The 23,377-nt window shown below is 42.4% G+C and overlaps 1 protein-coding gene across 1 annotated transcript; it reads left to right on the plus strand.

Moving 5' to 3' along the window:
- Positions 1-1,246: 1,246 nt before the first annotated feature.
- On the plus strand, positions 1,247-22,561 carry LOC121879287 (phenoloxidase-activating factor 3-like). Its single transcript, XM_042385883.1, has 10 exons — positions 1,247-1,376; positions 2,567-2,711; positions 3,135-3,293; positions 7,203-7,390; positions 8,531-8,564; positions 8,821-8,914; positions 9,386-9,493; positions 18,452-18,606; positions 22,073-22,245; positions 22,354-22,561. Exons 2-10 carry the CDS (start codon positions 2,639-2,641, stop codon positions 22,522-22,524), a joined length of 1,155 nt encoding a protein of 384 aa, XP_042241817.1. The 5' UTR covers positions 1,247-1,376; positions 2,567-2,638; the 3' UTR covers positions 22,525-22,561.
- The last annotated feature ends 816 nt before the right edge of the window (positions 22,562-23,377 follow it).

Below are 23,377 nucleotides of genomic sequence, written 5' to 3' on the forward strand. Positions count from 1 at the left end.
TGGTGAGGACTGACTGCCAAGAGTCGCCCCACTGGACTGTCTCGATGCTTCAACTCCTTCATTAGAGGCTTGGTGTTGGGTTAACTACCCCAGAACAGCCAGTCAGATTGTGGACAGTATGGTAGCTGGCTGTGGGTCTCACCCCCATAGTACATTGTTATTTACATTGTGTGAACTCTCTTCACTTATGTTATAAGTGTTCCTCCTCCAGTTAGCTTAAGTGCTGTATCTTGTAATTGATTAAATTGTAGTTGTTGTTTAGTCATTGGCTAAATTCTCGAACAGAGTAAACTTCCTATTTAGTTATTTTGGCATTATTGTTTCTTGTATGCATTGCAAATTGTTTAAATTAATTATATTGTTATTTTACTTGTCGGTTTTACTTCACCGATATCTGAGATTAACCAGTCTTTGAAAATGTCACCTGGTAAACAGTTGTATTAGTCGAGAACCCAACACAAGGAAGAGTTAATGTAACAGTACAGTGTTGTATGCAGCACAATATATTACTTAGTACAGTGTTGTATATAGAACAATATAGCACATATTTGGGGGGTGCTGGTGGTAAAGTGGTACCGCTCTTGCCTTCGCAAGCGAGATGTCACGGGTTCGATTCCCGGGCCGGTGGAAGTTGTTTGGACATACTTCCTAGCTCCCATTAGTTCCTGTTCACCTAGCAGTAAAGTAGGTACCTGGTGTAAATCGAAAGTTGCTAATTCGTATTCAGGGACAAGTTGGAGCTTCCAATAACTTGATGACATAAACCATTGACTCTTCAGGCTTCTACGCCCTTAATTCATGAGACATAAAGGCAAGCATGAACTTTGCATGCTTCCCTGTTGGGCGCTGTAAACGCTTCTGCGCTTCACCTTACACAAGGATGAAGGGGAGTGCCCAATAAATAATAATTAAAAAAAATGTTATAGCACATAGTAGTGTTATATATAGTATTATTGTTTTCAGTACAGACTAAGTATTGTACAGGTACATAGTACAGTATAGTACAAGGGATACTTAGTATTAACAGTGTGTACCAAAGAGACGAGGAAAACAGGTTACTTTAGGAGAAAAAATATTATGAAATGATGAACGAAGTTTAGAGAATGAGATTCTTGGAAAACAATATGGTAGGTTGAAGGATTTGGTCAACATACAGTAGGTAGTAAGAAAAAAATATATGTAGCTGAATAAAAAAAAGTGACACAAAAGTTTGAAATAGCATAAAACATTTTCCCAGTGTTGATTGCATATACGAGGTTACGAACGAAGACTTGTGGTAGTGAGTGAGTGGTGATGGTGACTCAGGTGAAGAATCCGGTTAGTGTCGCTTGGGACGGTGACGAGAACGGACGTACCTGTGTCTCTCATCCACTTGGGTATTGTAATAGGTTTTCTTTTATTTTTATTTACTTTGTGTTTCTCTTGTGTGTGTATAAGGGTTTATCTTTGTTTGTGTGTGTTCGTTTATGTATTCGTGTGTATGTGTTTTTATTGGTTTGTGCTTTTGTAGTATCTACATGATGCAGATGTTTTCCCGTGTTTCTTTGTTTGTGTTTACACGTGTTTGTATGTAGTGTTTATTTGATGGTGAAATTGGACATAGGCGTTTATGTTTGTTTATATTATTTACTGGTTTAATATTTATCTTGTAGTGAAGTTTCCATTTGCGTTCATTTTGCATTTTACTTTGTGGGTATGTTTGCAAATACATTGTAGGGCATTGAAATCTCGAGACAATAATACATCCTTGAAATGACTTTTTGAGTTTTAAATTTGTACTCGTAAAAACTTTACACATAGATGCAAGTTCAAGTATAGGTACAGGTACAAATACAGCAACAGGTATTGAGATTTCGTAAACAAACTCTGGTCAGGGTCACCTTAGACACATGAAACGGTCAGGTGAAGGTATAGGCATGTGCAAATGTCTAACCTGTGCAAGTACAGATGCAAGACAAGGTTAGAGAAATTTCAAAATTATGACAGTATCACACAACACAAACATTACCTCCAGAAAGATTTAACATCCCTAGAAAAGGTGCAACACAGAGTGACTAAGATGATTCCTGAACAATGTCATCTCAATTATCCAAGTAGACTGATTGCCTTTGGACTAACAGCCCTTCAGACAAGGCACAATGAAGCAAATCTCTTAGAGACAAACAAAATCTTGAAAATGATGGAAAAATCTGATCCCTGGCCATTGTTTCATGATGTCACGCACCACCAACACGAGGGGACATAATTTCAAGCCCGCCAAGTTATCATGCAGAACGAACATAAGGAAGTACTTCATCTAGTGAACAGTCGACCACCCCAAGCGTGGGACCAAGAACAGTACTGGGCTTCATAATAACCCTTAACAAAACTATCAGAAATAATGGGTGGGATCCGACACTACGTGATCATCGCCATTGCCAGCCACCCCTATTGTGGGTGTTTATTAGCTAAATAAAATAGTTTATAAGGTAAATAATACATAATATTATCTCACGTCATCTTGTACAAAATTAAAAATACAAATCTGCAGCGAATTAACTCCAATTATGTCCATCTTATCAACCAGCCCAGAAAGTCACCCAGCGCTCAGGTCATCACCCAAGTCTACCTTGGTGGTTCGTGGTGGTCCTGGTGGAAGATGACGCCTGTTGTCATGGTGGTGTGGTTGTTGGTTGTGGTCGGGTGCTGTTCTACCACATTGGCCCAAACAGGTGAGTAAAGTCTGTTTTGTAAGATTAATACAGTATCTCGACCTGGTTGATTTGAGGAGAGAGAGAGAGAATCTGATGGCATCATAGTAGACTCGGCCATAATTTCAGATATTACCATTCACCCTTAAATTAAAACTCTGTGCAATGGTCTTTGACGGGTAAAAGCTGCCTCCAAATAATAGGTTTTATTTATCATAAGGGAAAAAATATTCAGCTTGCATCCATTTCTCTCGGAATTATTTATTTTGTTTCATTGAAGTACTGTAGTTCTCTTTTTAAAATAATTATATCTTTCATCCGAATCACTCTCTTAAGAAACAATTTATACATTCGAATCATTCTCTCTCTCTCTCTCTCTCTCTCTCTCTCTCTCTCTCTCAACTGATTTATATTCTTTCTTAAATGAGTCGTTCTCTTCGACAGATGTCTCGTTGTGTTTCGACAAGTCGCCGTTGTGCAAGACCCAGGCTGAACAGGGCCGCTGTACGACACTGGAGAAAGAGATGGAGGAAAGATGTCCTGTGTCATGTGGAAAGTGTTTCAGAAGACCACCGCCTCCTACCATAGCCAAACCGAATTTTGGTGAGTATTTTTACCCAAAGATTTGTATATTAACACATATACACATAACCCGCCACAGTCACAAACATATACACACATGTTTGTTAATTAGACAGATCAAGAGGTGTACTTGTAATCACACATTTATTAAACACAAACAACTATTGAGCCACGCACATAAATAACTCCTCTACCCACCACTCACACACACACATCTCCCACTACATACACAACCTCCTCCTACTACTACTACTACTTTGCTGTCACTCGGAATCGAGTATGATGATCATACAATGATATGAGTTATTAAGGTTGTCACCTTACAGCTGAAGACACGGTTTCGGAGTCTGCCATAGGCTTGAGATGCACATCTGGTCCGATGTTGAATCTCTTTATCGATGTCCGCGGTGGTGGATGATGGAGGTGTGGATTCTTAGGTTTACACACCAACTTTGGTCATACGCCCAGGTCGGACACACGTCATACTTGCTTCTAGGACACAAGTCCTGCTTCTTTGAATGGTGTTCCTCAGATATTATTATATTACACCGTTCCCCAGGATGCGATCCATAACATCCGTTTTACAACCAGGTTCCCACTCACTGCTAGGTGAACAAAGGCAATGAGTGTAAAGAGTGCCTAGTTTCTCGGCCTGCTGAACCAGGGGCAGGCTGAAAGAGAATGTGAATCTTACGTACATTCACCTCAAGGCCGAAGTGTGCATACGCATCTGTGTAGATGATCAGGATCTCCTGTAGGTTGCATTCAGTGTGAGCGACAAGGGTGATGTAGTCTGCATACAGAAGTTCAGTTATGGATGCTGCCGACACCTTTGTTCTTGCTTGGAGTCGTCTTATGTTGAAATGACCCTTCAGCCGGTACTCGATGTCCACCCAGCCAGCTAAATTTGCACTTGCACGAGTAAAGAAGGCAACCAGGACAATGGAAAAGGGAGAGTTGGTGCCAGTACACATCCTTGTTTTACCCCCATTTGGATGGGGAAGAACATAGACTGGGTGCCATTGTGCAGGAAACTGCCCTTCATGCCAACGTGGAGTTGCCTCACAATGGCGATGAATTTTGGTGGGCAGCCAAAACGGCTGCTTTGGTTAGGTCGATGAAGGCCATGCACAGGTCACGACGCTGTTCTCTGCACTTTTTCTGTAATATGGCGGGCAGCAAAGATCATGTCAGTGGTGCCACGTGATGGTCTAAAGCCACATTGAGATTCTGGCAGGAAGTTTTATGCCTCAGGAAAAAGTCTGTTTAAGAGGACTCGGGCGATAATCTTGCCAGCTATGGACAGCAGTGATATTCCTCTGTAGTTGCCACAGTCTAACCGGTCTCTCTTGTTCTTATAAATATTGACGATGGAAGCGTCTTTAAGAGCTTGAGGGATTTCCACCTTTTCCCATATATTCTCCAGGAGAGAGTGGAGACGGCTGGTAAGCAGAGGTCCACCTGCTTTATACACTTCAGCTGGAATTCTATCAGGCCCTGAGGCTTTGTTATTGTTCATCTGTTTGATAGCAGTAGCTACCTCATCCATGGATGGAGGATAGCTGAGGTGGGTCAGCTCTGGGTGCTGAGGAACCTGCTGGGTAATTCAGGACATCCAGTACTGACGAATGTTTTCTTCGTCTTTAATTAGGGAGTTACTGTCGGATAAGCGGAAAGGGCCCACGCCATGAGTAGTTGGCCATCTATTGTTTTAGCAGAATTGAAAAATTCACACATCTTGTGTTGATCTGCAAGTTTTTGCTTTTTACACATTCTATTTTTCAACCATTTATTCTTTAGATTGCGAAGTTCGCGCTGGGCCATTCCTTTCTTCTTTTGGAAGCTATCAGCTTTGATCTGAGACTGAGGGTTGTTCTGCCAGTCAGTTAAGGCAGCACCATTGTCGTCGACGAATACGTTGGTTTCCTGGTTTCTTTTATCAGGCCGAGGGTCTCGTTGCGGTTTTTGTGATGACAGCCTTGATGGGACCCCATTCTGCACAGGTGATTTTTTATATTTGTTGTTGGGTTGCTTATCAACCATCGTTGAGCTGCTCTCTGAAAGCATCTACTACCACTGGATCCTCCAGTTGCTTGATGTTAAAGCCTCTTCTGGAGTGTTGCTTTCGCCATTTTGGCGACGTGAAGGGAGAGTTTGGTGATCTCTTTCTCGGACAATGATGTAGTTAATAAGATGCCAATGTTTGGATCTTGGGTGTTGCCAAGAACCCTTGAGCTTGTTGGCTTGCCTAAACAAGGTGTTGGTAATAGTGAAGTTGTGTATAACACACTTGCTGAGGAGGAGTAGGCCGTTGGGATTACACTTGCCTACTCCGTTTCTTCCTATGATTCGCTGCCAAATGTCAGCATCTCTGCCAACTCTGGCATTGAAGTCACTTAGGAGCACAACCTTATTTTGTCTGGGGATAGAGGTTAGCATTCTGCCGAGGTCAGCGTAAAAGGCCTCCTTTATGTCATCCTTTGCATCCAGTCTTGTGCCATATGCACTGATGAAGACGGAATGACGAGAGTGATTCAGTGGGACTCGGGAGTGTAGCTGCAACCACGTTCTGTGAGTCTACCCTCGTCTGGGAGCCGGGATTCATTAATGGCTGCAATGTCGAAGTCTTACCTAGACAGTTCTTTTGACACAAAGGCGTTTCTTCTTTCAGGATACTAATTTATGCCAATATCCAGAAGGGTCCTGGTGATTCCATGCAGCGACCACAGGAGGTTATATAGTTTTTTTTTTTGCTTTGATCTGTAATTGTGATTATATTTTCGACCCCATAAGGATGACCTTACTGGGTGCAGTTGCCCAGTCATGTTGGTTCTTTAGACAGACTACGTTTAAGGCACCTTTTCTAGCCCCCCTCCCCATGTGGGGTGAGCAGAGTCGCTCCTCGAAAGGGCTGCTCAGTCGCATAGACAGGGTCGGATTACACTGCTGCCTAGATCCCAGTGCATAAACGACCATCTCGTCTATACCACCCATGTGTAGAGTTGTGACTAGAGACTCCCGGCAGTCAACTCCGCCTATTACCCCGTCGCCACTCGTCTGTCGCCATAGGAATTTTGGGGTGGATAGGGGTTTGATGACGATGAGAGGTATGATGGCTGTGCATGAGTTGATTTATGTTGTGAGGCAGGAGTGCAACCACACATCTTGGCTCTCCCTTTTCCTGATCCAGTGGTGCATGTGGTTGCAGTGGCTGGGGAGAAAGAGAGTTACAATGGACTGTCGATAGCCCAGTTTGTTGGGTCTTGCCTTAGTAGCCTGTCCATCATGCAATGCCTTCATCTGCCGGTGTAGTCGTTGGGTTCCTATTTTGGTCACCTCTTCCGCCTATACCGCCGTTGGCGTCTTGTTGGAGCTCTGTAATCATGTCTGCCTTATACGGGGCTCCGTCGTAGATTTTTCGTTCGGGGTTTACTCCCATATCCTTATACCAACCAAGGTTAATCTGCAAGGCAGCGGGGCAGTGGTTGGTAGGCGCCAGGGCGTGTCCACATACCAGTGGGGCTATGCACTGTCCCTCTGGGACTCACTGCTGATACGGAGATTCCCTACTGGTCAAGCCTGGGCCCACGAAGCACCCAGTTACAGTGTGTTGCCACGAGGAGGCACAGCAGGAGTCTAGATGGTAAAGAGGTTGTGTACTTACGCAAGGTTGCTTTCCTGTTCACCACGATGGCTAGCCAGCGGCGGTAGCGGAAAGCAAGAGGAAGTAAGCAGTGCGTGCACCTTAACACTAACATAATGCTGCCTCACTAGATGCATTACACCACCGTGTGCACACACACACACACACACACACACACACTCACATGTAAGTTTGTATATTTTCAGCCACCGGCTGCAACTCTATTAATAAACCGTTTATTATTATTATTATGAGTATACTGTATAACGTTGTTGTTGTACCTACAGAGTGCGGTGGTGGAAGCAATATAAATAATCTTAGGCAAAACCCCATCAAGCCCGAGAATAATCTCGGGAACGGCCCCATCAACCCCGGAAACGGCCCCATCAACCCCGGAAACGGCCCCAGCAACCCCGGCAGCTCGAGGGGTGGCCGGAGGTCAAGAACAGCGGGCCCACAGCTCGGCTCCACCTCGGTAATTCCCGCCACCACTTTTAACAAAATAATCAACAAATGCTACAAGAATAATTATTACTATATGATAAAGACAAAACAACAATAACAATAATAATATTAATAATAATAATAATAATAATAATAATAATAATTAATAATAATCATATTATTATTATTATTATTAATAATGAGAAATAACAGTGATAATGATTCTAACAACAATAACAACTGATATTTGTAATAATTATGATTATGATCATCATCATATTAATAGTAGCAACAGACTCTTTAGATAATAACCCTAATAATATCAGGTATAATGGTGGTATAAATGTTAAGAATACACCTGGACTGACACACATTATTACGTCATACACACACACACACTAAGGAGCGGCCCCATGTACCCGGGGATAGTTTCAGGGAATCCCACTTCCCGATAAGGTTAGTATGTCTCCGGGAGTCCCCAGGGATAGGTAGGCGCGGGGGGGGGAGGGAGGTTATTACGTAGGGGCCGCTGAGGGAGGGAGGGTAGATCTAGTATAGGCTGGGGGGGGGGTCACAGGAAAAAATCACATGACTTGTACACATTGACAACACAATATATATATGATGGCATTGCACGTAGGTTTGGTTAGGTTAGGTTTTTTCCGTGCCTTTTTTCTGTGACTTTTTTCCTGGATTCGTTAGAACAGGTGGAGGCTGGAGTACGTGATGGTCTAGACTCTAGGGGTAGAAGGTTGGAACAGGAGAGCCAAGATGGAGTGGGATAGGATGAAGGGTGGGGGTGGAGTGACGTATCAAGAGGTAATTTACACTAGGAAAATTTTCTTAGTGTTTTTCATCACACACAACAAGAGAGAAGTTACGCAATGGGTGGGAGGTGAGGACAGGGCGGGGGAGGGAATACTGGGATGGAGACGGGAGGGGGGACAGTGAGAGGAGAGAACTCTAGGAAAGACTGTTACCCCCCTCTCCCCTCCGTTCCCCCAGTCATATTTACAACAAAACTTGAAATCCAAGGCCAGCCCGCACCAAACTAGCTACGGTTATCCCAGAACTTGACCACACACACACACACACACACACACACACACACACACACACACACACACACACACTACACCAGACTATGGTTAATGTTATTTTTTTCTTTCAGGAGTCATCGCTTCACCCCCAAGTCCAGTTATCAGGTGCTATTTTTAACTTTTTTTTTATACTTTTGCTTGTAAGTAGTAATTGTATTAGACCTTTCATAATAATAATAAATTACATATTATTATTATTATTAATAGGATTAGTTAATGGTAATATATAAATTATGGTAATAATAACATGCAAAAGTGGTTTGTGATAAGGAAATGCTACTCTCTCTCTCTCTCTCTCTCTCTCTCTCTCTCTCTCTCTCTCTCTCTCTCTCTCTCTCTCATATAAGACTTTCTTTAACAGATCTGAGCGTCCAGGACACCTTCTGCGGAGCGACACCCATCTCTGACCGCTACTTGTTGACGGCCGCTTTCTGTGTCTTCGATCCTGTCCACCCGTAAGTCCAAAGCTTACTTCTAAAATTATTTGTTAATCCAAAAATTATCAAGTCCGGGGAGATTTGCGTAAATATAAAACTGTAAATCCAGACTATTTCGGTAAATTCAGAAAATTCTCGGATTTAAAAATGTTTCTGGAAGCCTTCGATAATTAATCCAATTCCCGTTATTTTTAGCCAATCAAAATACCATAAGTCCCAAATTTTTAATGAGTTCAGAGTATTATTTTAAGTCTTGAATAAAACTTTAAGTACAAAGAATTATTATCGTCTAAACTAGAATTATCACATATTTAATTATAAAGATTAAACATCAGTTCTTGAGTCAGTTTCAGCCAGGTTCTTGTGTCTTCAACTTCTTTAACTCAGTGTCAAAGTTCTGCATCTCTCTCTCTCTCTCTCTCTCTCTTTCTCTCTCTCTTTATTCAACAGGCGACGAGACCTGGATTTATCTCACTCTTTCTCTCACAGAATCAGCACAGTAAGGCTGGGAGAACTGGACTTCTCAAAAGACAATGAGACCAACGCTCGTCCGCGAGACTACCAAATTGAGCAGATTATTGTCCATCCTGACTACCAGTAAGTCCTATTATGTGTGTGTGTGGGGGGGGATATTTTCATACCGACAATAAGTTAAATATTTTATTTTATTTGTATATTTGTCTTAATAATAAGTATAATAAATAATGATTTATTAAAAATATACCATACACATAAGCTCAAACTGTACAGAGGCATAAGTGGTACAGTACATATCACTAGCTCGGGTACCCGGCGTTGCCCGGGTTAACATTCCCGTACTACAGTATATTTCAATTATATAACGTTTCATAATTCAGCTCTTTGTCTTAAAAAGTGGCTAAGCCAAAACACACACACACACACACACACACTACTACTACTACTACTACTACTTTGCTGTCACTCGGAATCAAGTGTGACGATCATACAGCTATGATGCAATGATATGAGTTATTAAGGACGTCACCATCATTGGTGAGCTCTGAGTGGCTCAAGAGGCCGATATGGGACCGGCAGGGCCGTCCACAGATATGACGTGTAGAGGACTGCATCTAGTGCGAGAGGGGAAGCGGCAGCTTATTTCCGGCGTTGGCGCTTGTCTGCCTCAGTATGCAGTCGGGCTAACTCGAAAGTATTGACACCTTCTCGTGTGGTGCTCCTCCAAGCGTTACAGTGTGGAGTGATCATCTCTCAGGTGAGGGGGTCGATTTGGCACTTTTTCAAGTTTGTCTTAAGACTATCCTTATACCTTTTCAGTTGCCCGCCAGCGTTACGTTCACTATTCGTTAGGTGATTGTAAAGTAGCTGCTTTGGCAGTCTACTGTCATCCATGCGAGTAATACAGCCAGTCTAACGTGGTTGTTCATGGATAATGGCAGCCTCGATGCTCCTACAGTAGGTGTCAACAAGAATACTGTAATTTATTCTCTTGTCTTCCCAGCAAACTCGGAGGATGAAACGTAGACTACGTTGGTGGAAGTTTTCAAGTGCCTTGAAGTGCCTCCTGTATGTGACCCAGGTCTCACTGCCATATAGCCGGGTGGGGAGGACCACTGCTCGATAAATGTATAACTTTGTAAATAATGTCAGCTCCCTACAGCTGGAGACATGGGTACGGAGTCTGCCAAAGGCCTGAGATGCACATTTGATCCGATGTTGAATCACTTCATCGATGCCCCCGGTGGTGAACAGCTGGGAGTCGAGATACTGAAAGTGGGTAACATTAGAGAGGGTAGTACCGTTAAGCTCGATGGATGGTGGAGGTGTGGCTGAACTAGGAGCAGGCTGAAAGAGAATCTGAGTCTTATGTACATTCACCTCAAGGCCGAATTGCTCATACGCATCTGCATAGATGTTTATGATCTCCTGTAGGTTGCGTTCAGTGTGAGCGACAAGGGTGGAGTTGACTTCGTGCTGAAATTCAGTAATGAAAGCTGCCGACACCTTTCTTCCTGCCTGGAGTCGTCTTATATTAAAAAGACCCTTCATCTGGTACATTATGTCCACCCCGCTGGCTAAATTGACACTGGCACAAGTAAGGAAGGCAGCCAAGAAAATGGAAAAGGGAGTTGGCGCCAGTACACACCCTTGTTTAACCTCTGTTTGGATGGGGAAGAACTCAGACTAGATGTCATTGTGTAGGACACTGATCTTCATGACATCGTGGAGTTGCCCCACAATGGCGATGTTCTCTGCACTTTTTACTGTAATATGGTGGGCAGCAAAGATCATGTCAGTTGTGTCACGTGATGGTCTAAATCCACATTGAGATTCTGGCAGGAAGTCTATTGCCTCAGGAAAAAGTCTGTTTAAGAGGACTCGGGGGATAATCTTGCCAGCTATGGACAGCAGCGATATTCCTCTCTAGTTGCCACAGTTTGACCGGTCTCGCTTGTTTTTACAAATATTGATGATGGAGCAGTCTTTAAGAGCTTAGGGGATTCTCACCTTTTCCCTTATATTCTCCAGGAGAGAGTGAAGACGGCTGATAAGAAGAGGTCCCCCTGCTTTATACACCTTGGCTGGGATTCCATCTGTCCCTGAGGCTTTGTTATTATTCATCTGTTTGATAGCAGTAGCTACCTCATCCAGGGATGGAAGATAGCTGAGGTGGGTCAGCTCTGGATGCTGAGGAACCTGTTGGGTAGTCATGACATCCACATCGGGTTTTGGTTGAGCATCAAATGGTAGTGCTCTTTCCAGTACTGACGAATGTTTTCTTCATCTTTAATTAGGGAGTTACTGTCGGATAAGCGGTAAGGGGCCACGCCATGAGTAGTTGGGCCATAAAATGATTTAGTGAAATTGAAAAATTTACACATCTTGTGTTGATCTGCAAGTTTTTGCATTCCACATGCTTTATATTTAACCATTCGTTCTTTAGATTTCAAAGTTCGTGCTGGGTCGTCACTTTCTTCTTGTGGAATGTATTAGCTTTGTCCAAGACTGAGGGTTGTTATGCCAGTCAGTTAAAGCATCACGTTTATCATCGACGAGTATGTTGATTTCCGGGCCATTTTCATCAAACGAGTCCTGGTGTACTCTTTCGATCTGGCCGAGGAGCTATCTGCAGGTTTTTGTCATGACAGTGTTGAGAATATCCCATTCGGCACTGGGATTTGGGTTGTTTGTTGTCGGACTGTTTATCAGCCCATGTTCGAGCTACTCTCTGAGGGCCTGTGCTACTGCTCGATCCTCCAGACGCTTAGTGTTAAAACCTCTTTTGGAGGCTTGTTGCCTTCGTCTTTTTGGGGCGACGTGAAGTGAGAGCCTGGCTCTGACGAGGCAATGATCAGTGTCACAATGGTCTAAGCCATGATGTAGTCAATGAGATGCCAGTGTTTGGATCGTGGGTGTTGTCACGAACCCTTGAACTTGTCTGCCTGCCTAAACAAGGTAATGGTGATAGTGATGTTGTGTGCAGCACACTTGCTCGGGTGGAGTAGGCCGTTGGGATTACACTTGGCTGGTCCAATTCTCCCTATGATTCCCTGTCATATGTCAGCATCTCTGCCTACTCTGGCATTGAAGTCACCAAGGAGCACAACCTTATCTTCTCTGGGGATAGAGGTTAGCGCTCGGTCGAGGTCGGCATAAAAGGTCTCCTTGATGTCATCCTTTGCATCCAGTGTTGGGGCGTATGCACTAATGAAGAATGCATGATGTGTGTGATTCAGTGGGACTCGTTGTTCCCAACAAGCATTTAAGTTAGCCTATGTAGGATGAATTGGCGAATGGCAAAGCCAACTCCATAAATGCCATTTCTCTCCACAGAAGGCTTACCCTTCCAGAAGAAGGTATAGCCAGACCCCCATCCTGTGAGTTGACCCTCGTCTGGGAGCCGGGACTCACTAATGGCTGCTATGTCTATGTTATACCTAGCCAGCTCTTTTGCCACAAGGGCAGTTCTTCTTTCAGAATGCTCATTTGTGTCAGTATCCAGAAGGTTCCTGACATTTCAGCAGCGACCATAAGAGGTTGTACGGTTTGTTTTTGGTTTGATTTGTGATTATTACTGTATTTTCGACTGCATAAGGATGACCTTACTGGGTGCGGTTGATCAATCAGGTTGGTTCTTTAGGCAGGCTATGTTTAGGGCACCTTTTCTAGCCCCGTCCCATGTTGGGTTAGCAGAGTGGCTCCTTGAAAGGACTGCCCAGCCGCACAGACAGGAACGGATTGCCATGCTGCTTAGATCCTAGTGCATAAACCCATGTGCAGAGTTGTGACTAGAGACTCCCGGCAGTCATCTGTTCCTGTCCCCGTCACCTATCGTCCGTCGCCATGGGACTTTTGGGGGTATAGGGGTTCTGATGATAATAGTTATGATGAGCAGGATGATGGCTGCACGTGAGTTTTGCAACAACTGTCCAGAGGGAGAGTTGCAGTGGACTGTCGATAGCCCAATTTGTTGGGTTTCGCCTTAGTAGCCTACCCATCTTGCATTGCCGTCATCCGCCAGTGGAGTTGTTGGGTTCCCATGTGGGTCACCTCTTCCACCTTTACCACCGTTGGGCTCTTGTTGTAGCTCTGTAAGCATGTCTGCCTGATGCGGGGCTCCACCGCAGATTTTTCTTTTGGGATTTACTCCCGTAGCTTTGTACTTACCAAGGATAATCCGCAAGGCAGCAGGGCAGTGGTTGGTAGGTGCCAGGATGTGTCCATATGCTAGTGGGCCTATTCACCATCCCTCTCGGTCCCACTCCTGCTCCGAGATCCCCTGCTGGTCTAGTCTGGGCCCACAAGGCACCCAGTTAACGTGTGTTGCCACGAGGAGGCACAGCAGGAGTCTTGGTGGTGAAGAGGACATATGCAAGTTGCCTTCCTCTTCACCACACACACACACACACACACACACACAAGATACTGTTCAAGTGGTTGGACCTCGCAGGGGCCCATCCCTTGGATTTCAGTGCACACGCAAAAAATAACCATTCGAAAATTCAGCTCTACGCTAAAAATTGTGGTCGATCACATGTGGAGTCCAATTTTACATGGTGGTTTGTCCGAGATCGACCAATCCCCCCTCCCTTCTCCCCTATTTTGACGTTTGTGAGCATTATCGCGGTTATTTACATACGCAACCAAATTCTAGCTATCTATATTAAACACTGTGACCGTGTATAGTAGAGACACAGGATAATAGACGTTTTATTACGAAAGCTAGCATCACCACCCCCCTCCCAGACATGAGGCCTACTGTAGGGACGCAGCTGAGCCGTGGGCTTTAAAAGGTCCTTGACACGTAAGCCTTGACACAAGCGCACAAAATAAATTATCATAGTAATAATAAGTTTTATTATTATTATTATTATTATTATTATATTATTATTATTATTATTAAACAACCGACAGTTTGAATTATATCACATCGTAAACTGGGCTTCAGGCTAAGAAGATTCTTACAGAGTCTAGACGTCCTCCACACTAGCCACCCCGATTGTCAATGGCGACAGCTGTCAAGGTGTAAGTACGTAAGAGGAAGAAGACACTTTGTAACAGAACATGTATAGACGTGAGGAGTCGGAGGTTAAAACCCCAGGGTCACTAAGTAGTTTGCTAACATGCAATTACTGCAAGGGGACGGCGTCTAGGATGAATTGCATGTGCCTGACCGCATCAACTTTTAGGACGATGCAGAATGCGGTAAAGCAAGAAGGCTGTTGCTGGTACTGCCCTGCATTGTAATGCACGGTGAGAATTATCTCCACTGCTAACCTGTGTAAGGGGGAGAAGTTATAATAATGATTCCATCAGTTGGTAACATTTCTAAGATGTTTACTGTTTTTAATTATTGATTTCTATTTCTTTTCGGTCGCTACTCTTATAAAACCTTTTTTAATTTCCTTGGTTATGTTTCTCTTATTTTCTGATTTACTTGCTAATTTTTTGTGCAACGAGCTTGCTTAGCCCCTGAAGATCCTGTTCTCTAAATACCAGTGAATGGAAAATGGCTTATCTGAGTCCTATTTTCAAGAATGGTGATCGTCACCCCACGAATAATTATAGACCAATGAGCCTGACCAGCCTTGTGTGTAAAGCACTTGAGAGCATTATAAGAGATGCCGTGATGGAACATTTACTACGAAACAACCTTGTAAAGGATTGCCAACACGGTTTGATGGGACACTCCTGCTTAACACAATTACTCAAGGTACTGGATGTTTGGACCCAAATTCTGGAACAGGGTGGCAATATCGACAACATATCCCTAGCTTTTGTCAAGACTTTCGACAGCGTGCTCCATGAAAGGCTGAAAATTAAACTGGAAGGGTACGGGATTCGGGGAAGTGTCCTCGCGTGGATCGGAGACTTTCTGCATGATCGCAAGCAGTGTATGGTGATTGATGATACGAAATCGTCATGTGTACACTGTGACAAGCGGGGTACCACAGGACTGTATTGGGCCCATTATTGTTTGTTTGTTTAATAAATGACATGCCACAAGCTGTACACTCCTCATACAAATGTTTACGGACGCTGTCAAGTTATTTAGGAAAATTTAGAACCAAACAGACTGTGAAGAGCTGCAGAAAAATCTCTGTAAGCTTCAAGAATGGTCGAAGTAATGGCTGCTAAGATTCAATGTCACGAAGTGTAAGGAGGCGTAACATATGTCCCAACGGGACGAAGAAACTGCGTTACTAGAGACTGAAAACGAAAAGAACCTTGGTGTGTATGTTGACAATGAACTGAAGTTCTCAGGCCAGTGAAAGAAGAAGGTGAATCAAGCAACTAAATTATTAGGTCTTATAAGAAGGTCGTTCAGATACTAGACAGTCCGTCCCTCGTAACGATCTTCAAGAGTAAGGTGCTTCCCGGCCTGGAGTACTTTCACCCAGTTTGGTCCCCGAGATATACTAGGGATTGTCAGTTAACTGAAAATGTCCAAAGGAATGCCACCAGACTAGTGCCTGCACTTTGGCACCTCAGCTATCAAAAGAGATCTGCCTAGCTTATACTACAGACGGGCAAGGGGTGACCTAATTGAAGTTTATAAACATCTCAAAGGGCACTACACTTTCGAGTGTCCATGCCTGGAGCTGGCAGACGCTCGGCCCACAAGGGGTCACAGCTCAAGGTTGAAGAATCCTGAAGTCCAGAATACTGTGAGGGCGAACTTTTTTATAGCGAGAATTGTGAACTCTTGGAACAACCTGCCAGAGAATGTTGTGACGGCATCGAGTGTGAGCTGTTTCAAGACCAGACTTGGCAAACACTGGAGCAGGTTCAGATACATTCAGGAGCCAGTACATGCCCAATACTTGCCAATAGTGAGTAACAGAGACGTGACCGATTGCCCAAGCGGCTAACGAGCTGATCAGTGGTAAAGAGGATAATAGTAAAATAAAAAAGTAATGATTACATTCTAATCAGTGTTTGAGTTTGCAATGCACTAACTTAACGAACAAGGCCCAGCCGCTAAATTTCAGAGAAGTGAGTTGTTGATAGATTTCTCTCAAATGATTAATGACTTTCTTTAAAAAAATACAACAGTTTCAATACAGTCATCATACTCTCTGATGATTGTGAATGAAAACAATCTAACTTTAGTGGTGAATAAGTTAGTCGTAATGTCTCATAGGCGGAAAAAGTGAGATGAGTGTTAAAGTTTGCAATAGAGGTACGAATCCTTTTTCCGCCTGTGAGACATTACGACTAATCTATTCACCACTAAAGTTAGATTGTTTTCATTCACAATCATCAGAGAGTATGATGATTGTATTGAAACTGTTGTCAGTTTTTTTTAAGAAAGTCAGTAACACATACGCATTCATTCGTAATTTTAAAAATACAACACATGAGATTTTTTAGTATTCTGAAACGAACGATAGAGAAAACTGACGTATCAGTAAATTTTAGCTCCATGTTTTATGGGCCAATGAGCGTAATATGAATCGTCTTGATTTTATGTTAACTAAAATGCATAACTGTGGTCAGTATAGCAACAGGTAATGGTGGGTTATAAGGATAAGGCCGAGATGTTGATCAGAGGGCAAGAGAATGGTCTTACATGCACTCTTCTGCCCTTTCTCCTAGAAGTCTTGATATTTAACAGTTAAGGAATATGTACTAGACAAGAGAAGCCCCGTTTGCACCCGACCCCTGTCGCTCATATATCTGTCCAACCTATATTTGAAGCTACCCGGCGTGTTCAGGTTAATAATTATGATTGGTAACTTTTTCCAAACCAGTGTTTACCTATCTAACGCCTAAACCTAAATTTGTCTAATTGAAACCATTGCTACAAGTTTACCCCTGGTAAGATATAAGTACTTTTATTATATCATCTTTGTTTAACCCTGACTTCCATTTATGCACCTCGATCACGTCACTCCGTCTCTCTGCAATGCCCGGGGGATAAGCTTTCTCATCCTTTTCGGAATGTGTTCTGGGATTTCATATCCATGATATCCATCCTATAGTGCACTGACCAAAACTGAACTGCATAAACTACAGTAAGACCTCACATACGTGATGTAAAGTTTAAGGATAACCTCGCAAGTCTTGTAATTAATACTCCTTTGTATGAACCTAAGTACTTTGTTAGCCTTGTTTCGAACATTACGCATTGTTGTGTTGGTTTAACCCTTTCACAGCGGGAGGTTTCCCTATGCTGAATAAAATCGTCTGGTGGTAGCCAGAATTAAACGGCAAGTGCGTGACACGCGGTGAAAGGGTTAAAGTTCCTACTTATCATTACCCCAAAACTGTTCTCACCGCGAGATTTTTTATATTGACATTGATCATTTTCAGAACATGAGAAAAGTTGAAAAGTTTGTTTAGAGATTCCTGTAATTTTTCGGAGACCTCGTCAAATTTAATTACACACTCTATTTTAGTGTTGTCAACAAATTTACTTGTGTTACTGTCTAATCCTTGCTATGTCTATGCCGTTCACGTATATAATAAATAGTAATGGTCCAAGTAATGAGCCCTGGGGTACACTACTATTAATGTTACTCCAATCAAATTTAGTGCTATTAATACTGACTCTCTGTTTCCTAGCCTTAAACCACGCCCTAATTTTATATAGAATATCCCCACCAATTCCATGAGCCTCCATAAGTGACCCTGTCGAAAGCTTTGCTAAAGTCGAGGTAAATCACATCATAATCGTATCCGTCATCAACTGATTCGAAACAGTTGAAAAGAATGATATTGGATTTGTCAGACATGAACGCCCACTGGTGAAGCCATGCTGGGAATTATTAATCAACATGTATATCTCGAGGTGAGTTTGAATTGAGTTTGAAACTATTGCTTTCAGAAATGTTTCTCCAATTAAGGTTAAACTGATTGAACTGTATAACCTACCTTGTCCATAGGCCTGATTCCCCTGTGTCCTTAGCATGTCCATAACCTACTATGTCCATACGTCAGATTTCTCTATGTCCTCAACATGTCATTAACCTACCATATCCACAGCCTAGACTCCATGTGTCCTCAGTGTCCATATCTACAGATAAAACTCCCCTGTGTCCTCAGAGTGTCCATAACCTACCATGTCCACAGGCCAGACTCCCCGGTGCGGAGCTACGACATAGCCTTACTGAAGACGGTGGAGAAAATCTCCTTCAACGATGTGGTGTTTCCTTTCTGCGTGTCCTCCGAGCGTCCGTCTGTAGGAACCACAGTTATCGGCTCAGGCTTCGGCCTGGTTAATGAAAGTAAGTCAGCCAGGCACATGTGAGCTCTTTCGAGTACTAGTAAGTTACCACAAAAATTTCAGAATTTTCCAAAATACTTACGAGTTACCCTGAGCACTTGTGAGATACCCTGATCCCTTGTAAGATACACTGACCAGTTGTAATTTATGGTACCCAAAACAAGTTTGAGGTATTCTGAACGTTTGAGAGTTACCTCAAACAATTGTGAGTTACACATATTAGGTTTAAAAGGAAACATCAGTACAATTTCAGGTTTTGGTATAAAATACAGGTCTAATAATTTCCATGTCACGTTTATCATTATGTGTCAGGTCACCAGTCTTCCGTATTGTAAGAGGTAAAACTGAAGTACGAACATAGCCAAGGCTTTCGACAGTGTACCCCACGAAAGGCTGAAAATCAAACTGGAAGGGTACAGAATGCACCGGCTCCTGAATGTACCTGAACCCGCTCTAGTGTTGGTCAAGTCTTGTCTTGAAAGAGCTCACACTTGGTGCCGTCACAACACTTTCTGGTAGATTGTTCCAAGAGTTTACAACCCTCATTCCAAAAAAGTTTGCCCTCACAGTTTTCTGGACTTGCGGCTTCTTCAATCTTGAGCTGTGACCCCTTGTGGGGCGAGCGTCCACCAGCTCCAAGTAAGGACTCTCGACTGAGTAGTGCCCCTTGAGATGCTTATATACCTCAATTAGGTCACCCCTTGCCCGTCTGTAGTATAAGCTAGGCAAGTTAAGGCGCTCCAATCTCTCAGGGTAGTTGAGGTGCCGAAGTGCAGGCACCAGTCTGGTGGCACCTCCTTTGAACATTTTCAACCAACTGACAGTCCCTAGTGTAACGGGCCGTTTCTTTCTCTTTATAATTTACCATCCAGATATTCTTTTCTGTTAGTATTCTTATTTATTGCTATACTTATATGTTCTTTGTAGCCTTCTTTTCAATGAGTATCCTGTTTTATAGAGTTATCCTTCTTCAATTCTTTATTTAGAATTCTTATATAAGTACTTCTGATATTTCTCTGCTATAGTTTCCAAGTCTTTCATTTCTTTCATATATATTATATTCTCTTCCATATATTTTGTTCTAGTTATATTCTAAACCATGGATTAGTCTGGGAACCATGTCTTTCTTATTGCCACACTTATTATACTTACAACGGTAACCTGCCACCACCCAGACTTTTTATTAGATTATAACATATCTTAGTTAACTGTTAGGTAGCGAGCTTCTAGGCACGTGAGTTAGTTATTTTCTGAGAACCAGTGTGGGAAAGGATAGAGTGGTGATACTCGTAGTCTACCAATTCAACATGTATTAACACAAGGAGTGAACAATATGTTAATCAAGTACACTCACCCCTGACTGGACCACTCAGGTCCCACTTTATCATTCATAAGACAGGGCTTCAGTTACTTATTATATCATTAAACAACTTCAATTACTTATGACGTCATTAAACAACTCCCATTACTTATTATATGATTAAACAACTATTAAGTTCACTCAGACAAGATTGGACACTCAGGTCTTACTCTACCATTGATAAAATAGATCCACAATTACTTATTAATTCATTAAACAACTTCAATTACTTATTGCATCATTAAACAATCATTATATTATGTCATTGTCACTACAGATGGCTGTATGACACACTTCGACAATATCCCGAATTAAAATACTATTTATAACAACACGCTATTTCGGAATGCAGAACATGGTATTTCTCCCTCAATTGATGTACTCAACTCACACAACATATTTACTGATACCATCAATTGTTATGGGATCACTACTCAACCTGTTATTCATCACCAATCATATATTATCACCAATCATATACAATAACAATAATACTTAGGCCCATATAACTGTAAGGAGTGCCCCAGGGTAACACTGGTATCTCTACAACAAATGAAGATCCCTGTTAGGGGTGGGTTGTAGACTGACACACGCCAAGGGAGCTGGCGCCTTATTTGCAGGAAACAGACTTCCCAGTTTAATCCTGTCGAATTAACGGCATCGTCCAACACGGCTACCGACCCACGGTAGCCGATGAGTATTCAGCTCAACACACTGGAGATACGATGAGGGAGAGTCACGAATGCGTAAATGCCTGACTTCAACTACTGTATACAAAGCATACATCTGGTAACGATCCAGACCACACTTGCTTTATATTGATCCTTTCACTGGGTAAATGACAATTTCACTGTTACAACATGAACACTGATATTCACAAAATTGACTAAGTTAAACTGAATTAATATGGCGGTGTGGAACACTGGTTAACATGCCTGGAGATACGATGAGGGAGAGTCACGAATGCGTGATTCTCCCTCGTTTAGTGGTATATACGTGCGCCCGCTGGGCAACTCGGTTCCCCACATTCATACCAGAAAGGTTGATCTCACTTACAACAGACCTTCCCTACCATTTTGGATCGCTGTATACTTAATTATGAACTTCAGTGTTCCTAATCAGGGAAATTTCCTATGTCTATTCATATAATCTAATCAGAGATTGAGCTTGCCAGGAAAAAGTGGAAATACAAACGTTGATAACACTAGTTCTCCCAACATAAGCGAATTTCTAGACAAGGACCTTGCAAGAGGGGTGTGGTTATCTACGCTAGGCAAGACTTTAGAGCCAGCCAGGCGAGGGTACAGGGAGAGGATGTTTTTGAAGAGTCCAATTGGTGTAAAATTAAATTAAAGGGAGGGGACTTACTTATCGTCGGGTGTATCTACAGATCCCCAAACTGTGGCCCACTAAATCAAAGGAACTTAAGAACGTTAATAAACAACACGGCGATGCTCAACCCTAGCCACCTCCTTATTATGGGGGACTTTAACTATGGGGACATCGACTGGAGAAACGAGTCCACCCCGAATGACTTGAATAACCCTGCTACTCTTTTGTAGAAACTCTGAGAGATAATTTTCTGTTCCAACATGTTAGAGACCCGACACATAACAGAGGGGAGCAAACACCCAAGCCACTAGACCTCATCATAACAAACGAGGAGGGTATGGTGGCCAAACTGGAACACCTTGGCCCCAGTTGGCACCAGTCACCATATAGTGTTGTCATTCAGATTTAACTGTTACCTAGTTCAGGATAAGGCCAGGCCAAGGTGCAAATATTACAAGGGAAATTACAATGGGATGAGGGAACAGATGAGGGGTATCAACTGACCTGACTTATTAAGGTACAAGAACGCAGACACTACGCTGAATATCATTACTAGTAAAGTGACCCATTTGATCGATAAATATATACCCAAGACCAAACCCAGTGCTTCTAGGAATACGAGGGGATCCCTACACATGAACCATGCAGCGTAATATGAATTGTCTGATTTTAAGTTACCTAACATGTATGACCGTGGTCAGTACATATCAACTTATCAGTCGCCCGAGTTACAAGAGGCCCAAGCGTCCAAGTGTTAACAGTGTCTGTGTTTCAGCTCATCAGTCGCCCGTGTTACAAGAGGTGGAGGTGGAGGTGATGGCGTTAGCTGAGTGTGAGAAACAGTACCAGGAAGCGGGACTCTTGCCACACCTCAAACAAGCTTACCCTAACTTGTTAAATGGCAGCAAGGTCATATGTGCTGGATACCCAGGCAGGGGGGCATGTAAGGTGAGTGTAATACCCAGGAAGGAAGGCGTACATGAACCATTATACATATAACTTATATGATACTCTCTCTCTCTCTCTCTGCCACTAACTGATGGGGTGCCTCTGCAGGGTGACGAGGGAGGGCCGCTGTACCTGGATGACGGACAAGGTCATCGTTACCTAGTCGGGATCGTCAGCTTCACAGGAGCCTGCAAGAAGGAGTCTGTCATGCCCGGCATCTACACCAACGTCGCCGACCATATTGACTTTATTGATAGTGTCTTGTATGGCGGTAACTAGTCTATCTATCTATCAATAAATCTATTTAGTTATCTTCCTTTCTGTCTATTTATCTACCTGTTTATCTATTGATCTACCTGTCTATCTCTGTATATGTCAGTTTATCAATCTCTCAGTTTACCTACCTGTATATCTATATATCTATCTAACTTTCTATTTAACAATCTATCTACTTGTCTATCCATCTATTACTTGTGTATTCTTGTTATATATATATATATATATATATATATATATATATATATATATATATATATATATATATATATATATATATATATATATATATATATATATATATCATGTAGTGCGCGTGATCTAGGTATATGCTGATAACCACAAGGAAAGAAGAAAACACACTTTCGTGTAATTCACATCTTCAGGGGTGAGTACAGACTAGTCTGTACTCACTGCAGCACAGTGATTTACTTGCATATATATATACAGTATATACAGTATGATGCTCTGCACCTACATGAGCGTGGCTAAGTGAGTTTACTAGCTTTTTTTCGGGATTAGCCCACCAGAGCACAGGTCAATGAACCACATTAGGCCCTGTGGGGCCAAAATATAATACTACTACTAATAATAATATTAATAATAAATAATAATAATGAATAAAAATTAATAAAAAATTATAATAAATATTAAATAAAAATCTATTATAATATAATAATAATAATAATAATAATAATAATAAATCAATACAAAAATGTAAAAAATGATCAATAGTGAGAAACAATATATGTATGTTGTGTTGACAAATTAAGAGAAACAATTGAGACCCTGCAATTGTGTGTAAATGAGGCAGAAAGTCAGATCAGCAACCTGGGACTTGGTCACAATTTTCGTG

Source organism: Homarus americanus, unplaced genomic scaffold (genome assembly GCF_018991925.1).
Source record: "Homarus americanus isolate GMGI-L3 unplaced genomic scaffold, GMGI_Hamer_2.0 scaffold16894, whole genome shotgun sequence".
Classification (NCBI taxonomy): domain Eukaryota; kingdom Metazoa; phylum Arthropoda; class Malacostraca; order Decapoda; family Nephropidae; genus Homarus; species Homarus americanus.

Excerpts from the sequence above, each read along its gene's own strand:
- LOC121879287 (XM_042385883.1), top strand. The coding sequence starts at position 2,639 with ATGACGCCTGTTGTCATGGTGGTGTGGTTGTTGGTTGTGGTCGGGTGC. Across the intron at positions 3,294-7,202 it reads CATAGCCAAACCGAATTTTG|AGTGCGGTGGTGGAAGCAAT; the intron begins GTGAGTATTTTT and ends TTGTACCTACAG. Across the intron at positions 8,915-9,385 it reads GTCTTCGATCCTGTCCACCC|AATCAGCACAGTAAGGCTGG; the intron begins GTAAGTCCAAAG and ends TTTCTCTCACAG.